The sequence below is a fragment of the Sminthopsis crassicaudata genome, chromosome 2, assembly GCF_048593235.1.
Source record: "Sminthopsis crassicaudata isolate SCR6 chromosome 2, ASM4859323v1, whole genome shotgun sequence".
In the NCBI taxonomy this organism is placed as follows: Eukaryota; Metazoa; Chordata; class Mammalia; order Dasyuromorphia; family Dasyuridae; genus Sminthopsis; species Sminthopsis crassicaudata.
Window position 1 is genome coordinate 573,147,515 of NC_133618.1, and position 13,566 is coordinate 573,161,080.

General features: G+C 34.6%; 1 protein-coding gene across 1 annotated transcript in view; it reads right to left on the minus strand.

The window, feature by feature from the left end:
• EFL1 (elongation factor like GTPase 1) overlaps positions 1-13,566 on the minus strand; it is a 213,218-nt gene that overhangs the window by 23,716 nt on the left and 175,936 nt on the right. Inside the window, exon 19 of the mRNA XM_074295259.1 lies at positions 13,019-13,203. Coding sequence (XP_074151360.1) covers positions 13,019-13,203 — 185 coding nt within the window. The remainder of the gene's footprint in view (positions 1-13,018; positions 13,204-13,566) is intronic.

Sequence of the window (13,566 nt, forward strand, 5' to 3'; positions counted from 1 at the left end):
AACCCCAGAAAGCCAGCGTCTCTCAGAGCCCGGCCACCCCCAACCCCAACCTGGACTGACTCGGTGCGTTCTCGGAGCCTCAGAGCACAGACTCAGTACAGTCATTGCTGTTCTGTTAGTGGCTCTCTGCTGCCCTACCCCTAGTCTGTAGAGGAAGCCCATTAATACCATCCAGCCCCATCCCCCGCAAAACAGACCAATTGATTCTCTTGTCAGTTTGTTTTCTTTGATTCCTACTCTGACAAAATGAACAAAAAATTCAAAAGGGCTCTAACCATTGACAGCTTCTGTGTGGAGAGGGAGCAGACCTCAAATGCTGAGGAGACTAAAAACAGACTGTCCCCAGAGGAATCCCCTGGGAGGGATATAAGCTGCTCCTCAATACAAAAGAACCTCATAGAGGAAATCAAAAAGGCTCTCACAAGAGAGCTGGAAGAGAAATGGGAAAAGGAAAGGGAAGCTTGGCAAGAGAGCCTGGAGAAGTCATCCCATGCATTCAAAGACAGAGTGGATAAAGAAATCAAATCATTGAGAAACAAGATTAGTGAGCTGGAAAAGGTAAACAACTCCAAGGAAAACAGGATTAGTGAGCTGGAAAAGGTAAACAACTCCAAGGAAAACAGGATTAGTGAGCTGGAAAAAGAAATCAGCTCTCTAAAAAATAAAATGGATAAAATGGAAAAAAATTCCATAGAAGATAAAAACTCAATTGGACAATTACAAAGAGATATAAAAAAAGTGAGTGAAGAAAATACATCATTGAAAATTAGACTGGAACAAGTAGAAATGAATGACTCAAGGAGAAACCAAGAGGTAGTCAAGCAAAACCAGAGAAATGAAACAGTTGAAAAGACTGTCAAGTACCTTACCAGAAAGACAACAGACCTGGAAAACAGATCCAGGAGAGACAATTTGAGAATAATCGGACTCCCTGAAAAATGGGAGGAAAAAAAGAGCTTGGACACCATTTTCGAGGAAATTATCAAAGAGAACTGCCCAGACGTTTTGGAAACAGAGGGTAAAATAGACATTGAAAAAATTCATCGATCACCTACTGAAAGGGACCCTAAAATCAAACGCCAAGAAATATAGTGGCCAAGTTCAAGAACCATCAGACAAAGGAAAAGATATTGGAAGCTGCTAGAAAAAAACAATTCAGATATGGAGGATCCACAATAAGGATAACCCAGGATCTAGCAGCGTCCACATTAAAAGAACGCAGGGCCTGGAACATGATATTCCGAAAGGCTAAGGAACTTGGTATGCAGCCAAGAATAACTTACCCAGCAAGAATGAGCATCGTTTTCCAGGGAAGAAGATGGACATTTAACGAAATAAATGAATTCCATCTATTTTTGATGAAAAAACCAGACCTACATAAAAGGTTTGATCTTCAAATACAGAACTCAAGAGATTTCTAAAAAGGTAAAAAGAAATCTTGAGAACTATACTTCTGTCAAAAAAATATGTAAAGAACATATGTACAATTTGTCTTAGAAACTAGAGGTGGAAAGGAGATTATATCATAAAAAAGTGGAAAGTACTACATCTCATGAAGAGGCAAAGGTAACCTATTATATCTGAGAGAAAGAAAGGAGGGAGATGAACATAGCATGTATCAATAGACATATTCGATTTATGGTGAAACTTCTTCCACTTCATTGAAAAGTGAAAGGGAAGGAGTAAGCTAAGGGGAAGGGAATACAGTAATTTCGAGGAAAAGGGGTAAAATAAGGGGAGGATCTTTAAGGTGGGGGAGGGATCCTAAAAAGGGAGGGCTGTGAAAAGCAAGTGGTGTTCACCAGTTTAATACTGGATAGGAGGGTAAAAGGGAAGGAAAGGGGAAAAGCATAAGCAGGGGTTAATAGGATGGCAAGCAATATAGAATTAGTCCTTCTAACCATAAATGTGAAGGGGGCAAACTGCCTCATAAAGAGGAAGCAGTTAGCAGACTGGATTAAAAGTCAGAATCCTACTATATGTTGTTTACAGGAAACACACCTGAAACAGGATGAGACATTCAAACTAAAAGTAAAAGGGTGGAGCAGAATCTTCAGGCAAAACCAAAAAAGCAGGAGTAGCCATCCTCATCTCAGATCAAGCAAAAACAAAAATTGATCTAATTAAAAGAGATAAGGAAGGGCATTATATCCTGCTAAAGGGAAGCATCAATAGTGAAGCAGTATCAATATTAAACATGTATGCACCAAGTGGTGCAGCATCTAAATTCTTAAAAGAGAAATTAAGAGAGCTGCAAGAGGAAATAGATAGCAAAACTATAATAGCGGGAGATCTCAACCTTGCACTCTCAGAATTAGATAAATCAAACCACAAAATAAATAAGAAAGAAGTCAAAGAGGTAAATAGAATACTAGAAAAGTTTGATATGATAGATCTTTAGCGAAAGCTAAATGGAGACAGAAAGGAATATACTTTCTTCTCAGCAGTTCATGGAACCTATACAAAAATTGATCATATACTAGGGCATAAAAACCTCAAAATCAAATGCAGTAAGGCAGAAATAGTAAATGCATCCTTTTCAGACCATAATGCAATCAAAATAACATTTAATAAAAAGCCAGGGGAAAATAGACCAAAAAATAATTGGAAACTAAATAATCTTATACTAAAGAATGATTGGGTAAAACAGCAAATCATAGACATAATTAATAACTTCACCCAAGAAAATGACAATAATGAGACATCATACCAAAATGTGTGGGATACAGCCAAAGCAGTAATAAGGGGAAGTTTTATATCTCTACAGGCCTACTTGCATAAAATAGAGAAAGAGAGGGCCAACGAATTGGGCTTACAACTAAAATTGCTAGAAAAGGAACAAATTAAAAACCCCCAGACAAACACAAAACTTGAAATTCAAAAAATAAAAGGTGAGATTAATAAAATTGAAAGTAAAAAAACTATTGAATTAATTAATAAAACTAAGAGTTGGTTTTATGAAAAAACCAACAAAATAGACAAACCCTTAGTAAACCTGATTAAAAAAAGGAAAGAGAAAAAGCAAATTGATAGTCTTGAAAATGAAAAGGGTGAACTCACCACTAATGAAGAGGAAATTAGAACAATAGTTAGGAGCTACTTTGCTCAACTTTATGCTGATAAATTCGATAACTTAAATGAAATGGAAGAATACCTTCAAAAATATAGCTTGCCCAGATTAACAGAGGAAGAAGTAAGTAGTCTAAATAGTCCCATCTCAGAAAAAGAAATAGACCAAGCTATTAACCAACTTCCTAAGAAAAAGTCCCCAGGACCAGATGGATTTACAGGTGAATTCTACCAAACATTTAAAGAACAACTAACTCCAATGCTATGTAAACTATTTGAAAAAATAGGGATTGAAGGAGTCCTACCAAATTCCTTCTATGACACAGACATGGTACTGATACCTAAACCAGGTAGATCGAAAACTGAGAAAGAAAACTATAGACCAATTTCCTTAATTAATATTGATGCTAAAATCTTAAATAAGATATTAGCAAATAGACTTCAGAAAATCATCCCCAGGATAATACACTATGACCAAGTGGGATTTATATCAGGAATGCAGGGCTGGTTTAATATTAGGAAAACTATTAGTATAATTGACCATATTAATAATCAAATTAATAAAAACCATATGATCATCTCAATAGATGCAGAAAAGGCATTTGATAAAATCCAACATCCATTCCTACTAAAAACGCTTGAGATATAGGAATAAATGGACTATTCCTTAAAATAATAAGGAGCATATATTTAAAACCTTCAGTAAACATCATATGTAATGGTGATAAACTAGAACCTTTCCCTGTAAGATCAGGAGTGAAACAAGGTTGCCCACTATCACCATTACTATTCAATATAGTACTAGAAACTCTAGCCTTGGCAATAAGAGCCGAGAAAGAGATCCAAGGAATTAGAGTAGGAAATGAAGAAATCAAATTGTCACTTTTCGCAGATGACATGATGGTATACTTAGAGAACCCCAAAGACTCTGCTAAAAAGCTATTAGAAATAATTCAGAATTTTAGCAAAGTCGCAGGATACAAAATAAATCCACATAAATCCTCAGGATTTTTATACATTACCAACACAATCCAACAGCAAGAGATACAAAGAGAAATTCCATTCAAAATAACAGTCGATAGTATCAAATATTTGGGAATATATCTACCAAAGGAGAGTCAGGAATTATATGAGCAAAATTACAAAACACTTGCCACAAAAATAAAGTCAGATTTAAATAATTGGAAAGACATTCAGTGTTCTTGGATAGGCCGAGCGAATATAATAAAGATGACAATACTCCCCAAACTAATCTATTTATTTAGTGCTATACCAATCAGACTCCCAAGAAACTATTTTAATGACCTAGAAAAAATAACAACAAAATTCATATGGAAGAATAAAAGGTCGAGAATTGCAAGGGAACTAATGAAAAAAAAGTCAGAGGAAGGTGGTCTAAGTGTACCTGATTTAAAGCTATATTATAAAGCAACAGTCACCAAAACCATTTGGTATTGGCTAAGAAATAGACTAGTTGATCAGTGGCATAGGTTAGGTTCACAGGGCAAGATAGTGAATAAAAACTACACACATATATTGTATCTAGAATATACTGTAATATATTTAACATATATAAGACTGCTTGCCATCTGGGGGAGGGGGTTGGGGGAGGAAGGGAAAAAATCTGAATAGAAGTAAGTGCAAGGGATAATGTTGTAAAAAATTACCCATGCATATGTACTGTCAAAAAAATGTTATAATTATAAAATAAAATAAAAATTTAAAAAAAAAAAAAAAACAATGAAGCTAATATAATGCTAACATTAGGCAGTACAAGTTTTAGTTAAATAACATGAGTAAATTATTTCCTTGATAGAAATAAAAGAATGTACACATTTTATCAGAAACCTCAGTACAGCATATCGGGCATCTGGGGGAACATCTCCAATACCACAATGCATAGTTCTTTGTGACTGACTCTCTGTTTAGATAAACAATACATTTTGACCACTAATAATAAATGAAGCAATCTTTAAAAGTTACACTGAAGCTGCTTGCAGTTACTGGTGTAATCAGAAAATGAAACCAAAAACATTTCCACATCCTTTGATCTTCTTATAAGGAAAATTCTGAGTCTATCACATTTGACTTTCCTTTCAATCTGGAGACTAATTTTAATGATACAAGAAACATTTTAACTTTTGTATATTTCAGGAGACATTTTATTCAGCCAAAAGTAAATTGTATTATAATTCTGCAGGCAGCTTCAGATGTAATTTAAGCCTGGGGAACGATCAACTTGTGATATTTCAATACGGGCAGGGGATACCTATCCTCATGTTTTATAAAACTTATTTATTTCTTTGATTTATCTCTATAGCCTATTCTTTGCTTTGTAACCAGTAAGAAATGCAATGTTACCATGAGTTGCTTTTCTTGATGCTGGTAAACCATTTGTCTTTAAAAAAAAAAAACATTTTGGAAGACGGCATAATCCAGAATTTACAAATGGAGTAAAAAATACAATGGTCAAATGGCTGTCCATATTTCTATGTTTTGGAAAGGTAAACAAACTTCTCACATTTTCACAAGCTATGTGGCAACTCCACCTCAATCTGCTTCCCCCTTGGAGAGCGCTGAGACAGCAATAAATAAGTACAAGGAGAGACAAGCACTGTGTAAAATACATAAACTCTTGGGTGCATCCAATGACTTGCTTTGCTGGCTGGTCACTAGGTAACATGACAGTGTACACTGGGGAGAGGAGTGAAAGAAGCCACTGTGGCTATATATCCACATGTTACCACAGGGTGATGTAAATGCCATGGCCATAATTAGCTTTTAATGAACGCTATGTCAGCAACACTTTAAAAGGTTAATAGGAGAAAATCTTTAAAATGTCTAAGAGCTACTTATAACCATGTTCTTTTTTCCCACCGAAGGCTGGAGGATGAACAACTAAAATGATGAGTGGAATGTGAAAAAGGCTATGCAGAAAGCCTTGAGACTTCAGATAAAAGAGAGGCAGGAAAAGTGGTGGCTATTAGTGTGGAGGAGTGGAAGAGCATTAGATGGGAAATCAGGAAGGCCTGAGTTGAGATCTTGTCAATGGGCCTCAGTTTATTCATCTGTATAATGGGGATAGTAGACTTTAAAATCTCTATGGCCTCTTCTAGTTTTACTGTCTACAATCATATTATCTCTAAATTCCCTTTCGTGTAAACACGACGATTTTAAATATATAAAGTCATACTATTAACAAAAAAAGTTAACAATTTTATATTATATGGGGGGGTAAAATGGATTATTTCATCAAATTCTGGAATACCAGAATTAGGGACCACCACTTGAGGGTTGAGAGGTACATTTAGAGCAAATAAAGAACACAATGCTTTACCTAATAGTAATTATAAGTACATATAACTTTATATACTTTATACAATACTTTTCAGAGCAGCTAGGTTATACAGTGGCTAGAGAGCTGGCCCAGAAGTCAATTAGACTCAACTCTCGTCAGGTGGAAAAGAGTCAGATACAATTGAGATGACTGAATAACAACAGTATTTTAAGGTTTGAAAAGCATTTTGCACAAGTTATCTCATCTGGTTCTCCTAACAACCTTATACAGAGGAAAAAACTGACACTGCAAAAGGGCAATGTCTGTAGGCACTCTTGTGCCTCAAGCAGGATTTGAATGCAGGTCCTCCTGACTCCCAGTGCAGTATTTTGTTCTTTAGCCAACCTACCGCCCCCCTTCACACAGAATATATTAATGAATCATATTGTGATAGGAGCTGTTCCAGACATCAAGCACATATATATTTTAAAAGAACAGATTAGGTTAGATGAGATTTTAAGCTGGAAAGAGTACTCCAGTGGCATCCAGCCCAACCCGTCCCCTCCAGAGCACAGATGAAGAGCTAAGGCCCACAGAAATGAGTTGTTTAGTCACTGTGAGAAGGTGATAAACCTAAAGGGACACAGAGATCTGCATCAAAACTAAAAGATAGAAGCATGACAGTCTCAATACCTGAGACTGAGGCCAAGAAGGACAATTATATCCTTTATCTGTTAGCCTTTTTTAAAAATGAATTTTTTTTTCTAATGAAAATCTACTTTCTTTCTCTCCCTCCCTACTGAGAAAGAAGGAAAAAAACAACTCCTTGGTGACAGACATATAGAATCAAACAAAACAAATTCCTGCACTGGCCATGTCCCAAAAAAGTCTAAATCTACATTCTGAATGGGCTGACTGCTTTGTTATGAGTCCTCTGAAGTAATTATATCCTTCTTTAACTAACCAAATTGGTGTGTCTAGCAATACAGAAAGAGGAAAAATTATTCAAAGCAGCAATCAGAAAAAAATAAAATATCTGAACATTTCCCCCCTTTTGAATGGACAGAACCTACGAACCTTTATTTCCATAAGAACTTACTGGAGTCAATCTGAATCGTTACTGCTATTTCTACTGTAATTTTATAAAGCCTGTTTCAGACTTAAAACAAGTTATCTATCCAGGGTTCAAGATGGCACTCTTGTTATTCTATCTGGTAGTTGGTATGTATGTGGCAAGGTCATGTACCACCAAGATCAGCTGAGTATTTGTGTCTGAGAAAGATATTCTGTTCTTGATAGCCAATCAGATTTGAAAATTTTCTATCTAACTTCCTAGGTCCAATGAAAGCCACAGCAGGGGCAGGAAGAAGCTGTGATACTCAAGGACCCAAGGTCATCAAAGGGGAGTTTTTAGAACATTAGCTTCCTTGCCAGACTCAACAGAAACAACTTCAACCAGACTAGAATATCACAGGAAACATGGGCTAGATTTTAATTTGAAAATACAATTGTGTTTTTATAATAGTCATCTGGGTTGACTCAGAGGGTGGTACATATATGAAATGAAAGCTGGATGAAACACTTTCTCCCAATAAAGAGCTCTATGGTGTAAATGTGTATGTCACTTTAGAACTCTAGGGAGAAGGAAGATCTGGACTAATGCATCATAGGTGGGAAAGGAGGGATGTGAATTAATAAAAGAGTGATGATGCCATGCGGATCAAATGAGATAAGATATGAGAAGTGCTTAGCCAATCTTGAAGCTCTATGCAAATGCAAACAATCATCATCACTATTTTATTAATGATGATGTCCTTTGGTATTCCCTTTTCCCCATCTTCCTTTTCTCTGCTATCTCTCCCTCACCTTCTTTTCCATGTTTTTTTCCCCCCTGCCTTTTTTAGCTTTTCTTTTCATCTTAATTTCCTTCTACTTTGCTTGTTTCTTTAACTACTATGCAGATAAGGAAATGAAGCATACTTTAAATTATGTGTTATGTTTAATGAATCAAATTTTGTGGCTATTGTTCTTAATTTTAAAAGAGGAATAGAAAATCTATTATCCTCTTACTAGGGGGGAAAAAAACCCGCAAAAGTTATTAGTGGTTTTTTTCCTTGTGTATATCTCTCAATACTTTCTATAATTATACCAATGGGGTTTTTTGGTTGGTTTTTTGTTTTTGTTTTTTTCTTAAAAATGTTTCCCATTCCTTGTAAAGAAATAGTTATATTCTTTATGCCCAAGCAGATTAGTACTGTTAGTACTCCAGTTTCTTATACTTTTATGCACTTCTGAGCTCTAATGCAGGGCTCTATATGCAAAAAAATTCTAAATAAATATAAAATATAAATAAAAGCTAAGTAAATTAATTAAATCCTAATTTTCTTCAAGATTTTTAATATATTATAAAAGCAAAGATCATAAAAACTCATTATGATGAAGATTAATAATCTTCTCCCTCCTCAACCTCTGCCATGTATCCATCAGAGGTAACTACAGTGTGATATTTGCCACCATCACTTTATATAGCTGAGACTGTATGTTTAGTACTCCAACACCACTCTATTTCCTTCCAGCTACTTGGCTACAAGTATGGTAAGCTGTTAAAAAAGTAGTGCTGTTGCGGAGGCTATGGACACAATAATGTCAACAATAGTCTCACACACAGTCACAAATTGTCAGAGTTGGAAAGGACTTCAATAAATGTCTACTACAATCACTTCATTTTGCAAATGAGAGAATTTGTCTTCAGAGTGGCCAAGTGATTCAGCCAAGACGCTACATCTGTTGAATGGCAAAGTCTGAACTCAAACTTGGGTTTTTATGTATTCAAGAGCCCTTTTCACTATACCACACTGATGGCTCATCCTGAATGAACCTGATGAGAAGATAAGTTCTTTTCTTTTAAAAATCAAAACTATAAATCTTTATCAAAATAGGTAAACAAAATGGTTACTGAACTAGCATTTATTAAATTACTACTTATGTGGCAAGCACTGTGCTAAATTTTAGAAGTTCAAAGAAAGGCAAGATAATCTCTGCTCTCAAGAATTACAATGCCCTTAGCAATAGGAAAGAAAGATACATATACACAGTAGTATTTGAAGAAAAAAAAAATACCTACACATTTAATCTGGAAGCTTTTCTATTAATGTGGAAAATAGTCATTGTCATCCATCATCACTTATGGATTTAGATAGTAGGAATGTACCTCAAAGGCCATTTAATCTATAACTGAAAAATAATTCCTTCTATAATATACTCAATCAGTTGACCTCCTTTGTTTTAAGACAATGGGAGGAACCCCCACTTTATCCCAAGATAATTCATTCTAATTTTTCCTAATGTTTTATCTAGAAAGATACTGTGGAAGCAAAGTAGAAAGTCATTTAGATGGGAACTCAAAAGTTTTGAAGGCCAAGTTAAATGTTAAAGGCTGCCCCTAACCACAAAAATAAGAAAATTCAAACATTCCACATTATGGACACTCTGACTTCATAAGCAGCCTGGAAAAAGTCCTCCTAGGAATAACAAAATTATTATGTGATCATCAAGTTTCATATAATACATACCCATGTATGTACGTATGGTATTTCATAGAATATCCTTGTATTTATCATCGACATTAATGCCAATAATCATCAAATAAAGCAGGCACTAAAGAAGTTGTGTGAGAATGATGAAGTCTGATGGAGAGAAGAATGCTGGCATCCAACCTTCTCCAGATTACATACTCTTACTATTGTCAACTAAAATGGAATCATCTGTAGCTAGCTTGTTCAATAAACAATAAAGTCTGCCACTATTAAAAACAAACACCTAAATCTGATCTTGGTATTGTGCCCCAAATGGCTAGAATAATATATCATTTGGAATCTTTTACCTTGCACTCAGATTTCTCCCATAGCTGGTATAAGGATGTTAGCTCAAGAGTTAAAGTGCCTTCATTGGTTTTTGCCAAAAACTCTACCATTTTCTTTGTCTTTACTGTCCCCCATTCCTAGTATCTTTCAAAAGTATGTGCTATTTCAGTCTCTTCCTCACTGGACTACCAAAGGTAGAACTATATGGGGATGGTAAATAAGAGGAAAAAGAAAGCATCTTTTCTCTAGCATTCTATTTTCTAAGAGCTATTCCTCCTTTACAGTGCAGGAACAAAAGAGGGACACTATACTGGCATAAACATATATTTATATCAGCTGCAGTTGGTGACTCTCTCTTTCCAATCACAAGACAGTAATTTTCTACTTTCCTATTTAAACAATGAGGGGCATCAAGTCTCCCAAAACAAATATGACTTGCTGAAAATTAGCATGTGATGTTTTTTCTTAGCAGCTGGATCACCCCTAGATACCTAGAATTTTATAGTGTATTTTCTGAAAGATTTTATATCTACTTATTTTGCTGTACCTTCATTAATCTTTACTTATGTTACAATGATGCATTTGTATGCCATAATTTATTCAAACATTCCTTAATTGGCACCTACCTCTTTTCAAGTATTTAAATACTGCAGAAAAATGCTGCTATACATATTTTTATGTATTATTACCAATCTTTTCCTTTTTCTCTGATTTCCTTGGAATATAAGTATATGCCTAGTAGTGACATTAAATAGAAAAAGGTTTCATATGGTTTGGTGCTTTTTTAAAAAGCACAATTTCAAAGTGCTTTATACAATGATTAGATTAATTCACAGCTCCACTAACAATACATTAAGGGTCCTTGTCTTCTCACATTCTCTCTACCATCTGCCATTTCTTCTTTTATTATCTTTTTCAGTATAATTCTCTGTCCCTTTTTGTGCTGCTCCATCAACATCACTGATGAACTGGAAGATGGCTACTCCATTTTGTATTTTTTTTTTACCGCCCCCCCCCTTTTTTTTTTAACCCAAGACCAAAAATTTCATCAGGAGTGGCCAACCCCTTTAATGATCCTCTCCACTGGGAGCTAGACAGGTCCATGAACCATAGTTGAAGACTTTCCAGCACTGTACAACTTGGTTGAGTTTATCTCACCAACGAGACAGCCTAGGATCACCTCTACAATGAGATAGTTGAATACGTTTTAGGAATTTGTAATCTTTATTGATCATGTAATGAAAATTATTAAAATGGAATCATTAAGGTTATTCAAGTCAATTCCAAAAGACTTGCCACAGAGGGAGCCAACTGCATCCAGAGAGAGGACTACAGGGATTAAATATGGATCATAACATAGTATTTTCACATTTTTTTTTTTGTTGTTTGTTTGCTTGGTTTTTGTTTTTTCTCCTTTCCCCCCTGTTTTTGATCTGATTTTTCTTGTGCAGTGTGATAAATGTGGAAATATATTTGGAAGTATCACACATGTTAAATCTTTATTGGATTGCTTGCTGTCTAGGGATGGGGAGAAGGGAAAAGGGAGAAAGAAAAAGCTTTCATTTTTCTTTTTTGCCGTTAAGATTTAAAAAATCCAATTTTTTTTTTTAAAAGAAAAAATGTCCAATGCGTTTTCTTCAACACTAAGTTCTGTTGGCTTATTAATTACAAACATAGTAATTTTTGTGGCCTGGCTTTTATTTTAGAGTCCCTTGATGATGATGTTATAGGCCCAGAACAAAAGCTAAAATTCCAAATCCTTTTGTATATAGTATGGGTGTATACTACAATATACATACAGTATACATAAGATAGTGAAGTATGGAGTCTAATCTCTTTCTTTCAATTGTCTCTTCCCCGAGATATCACTTTTTAAAAAATGTTTTTCATTTATTAATGAAATGCTAAAAATGTCCTTTTTTCAAAAAGAGAAGTTGCTTGAAATCAAATTAAAAACAAAACAAAACAGTTGCTTGGTTCTCAGAAAACAACCAACATTTTCAATGAACTAGACTTTTCCTTTCACAAATCTAAAAATTACCTCCAGTGAACAAGATGGGAATTCTTCTGTAGCTTCAAAATTTAAAAAAAGGTTATTTTCTTTTTTCTTTTTTACTTATTTGTAATAAAAATGGCATACAGTACAACCAGAAAAGTAAAGGGTAACAAAACAGAACTTTTACAGAAATGTCAACTTGTACTGTGCAGCCTAACCTAAAGTAAAATATGGTATATAGTATGAAGTACTATGACCAAAACATATTGCCATTTGGCTTACTGGGAAATAAGCCAATTCGATATACATTTTTTAATTTTATCAAAGCTTTTTATTTACAAAACATATGCATGGATAATTTTTCTGTATTGATCCTTGCAAAACTTTCTTTTCCAAAATTTTCCCTCCTTTTCCCTATCCCCTCCCCTCGATGGTAGGTAGTCTAATACATATTAAATATGTCAAAATATATATTAAATCTAATATATATGTATATACATATTTATATAGTTATCTTGCTGTCCAAGAAAAATCAGATAAAGAAGGAAACAAAAAAAAAAAAAAAAAAAAAAAAAAAAAAAAAACCAAACCTGAGAAAGAAAACACAATGCAAGCAAACATCACCAGAAAAAGTGAAGATGCTATGTTGTGGTCCACAGTCAGTTCCCACAGTCCTCTCTCTGAGTGTATAAGCCAATTTGATTTTAGCAATATCTTCCTTCCCCCTCATATGGCACTTTTATAGGAAGCCTAGACCCAAAAGAGAAAAAATAAATACTAAAGAATAAAATATTAAAAATATTTTGTTTTTACCTCCCAATGGCTGAACACCAACTGTGGGCTGGCAAGCCCACTAGTCCTCTTCCTTATTTCATCAGCAAATCCAAAACTTTCGGCTACTGGAAGTACAGCTTTGATAATGAACATGTCTGTCCCTTCTTTCATTTCTTCTTGCAATACTCGACCTTCTCTCTTTGACAAAACAGCATAGACCCGACCTGCAGAATCACAAATATTATTAACTGGTTGAACTTGTCACAACTTTTTAACCATAAAGAAATGTATACTTAAGAATGTCCACTATAATGATCTGCCCTAATGTGTAGTTTTATCAAATGTCCCTTCATAGTATTAACTTACCTATAATACATTTTTGGGATACTGACTGCATAGTTCTAGTTATGGGAAACACCAGGTGTACTAATCTTTCTGAGTCAAAGAAAAAGGGACATATTTATATATTTTTTTCTTTAATCCAATCTTCTAAAAAGTATAAGAATGAGAGAATATTAGCCTTAGGAAACTGAAAGTTATCTCATATCCTTAAAAATTCTTGTCATGTAATAGAAATCAAAAAAGTT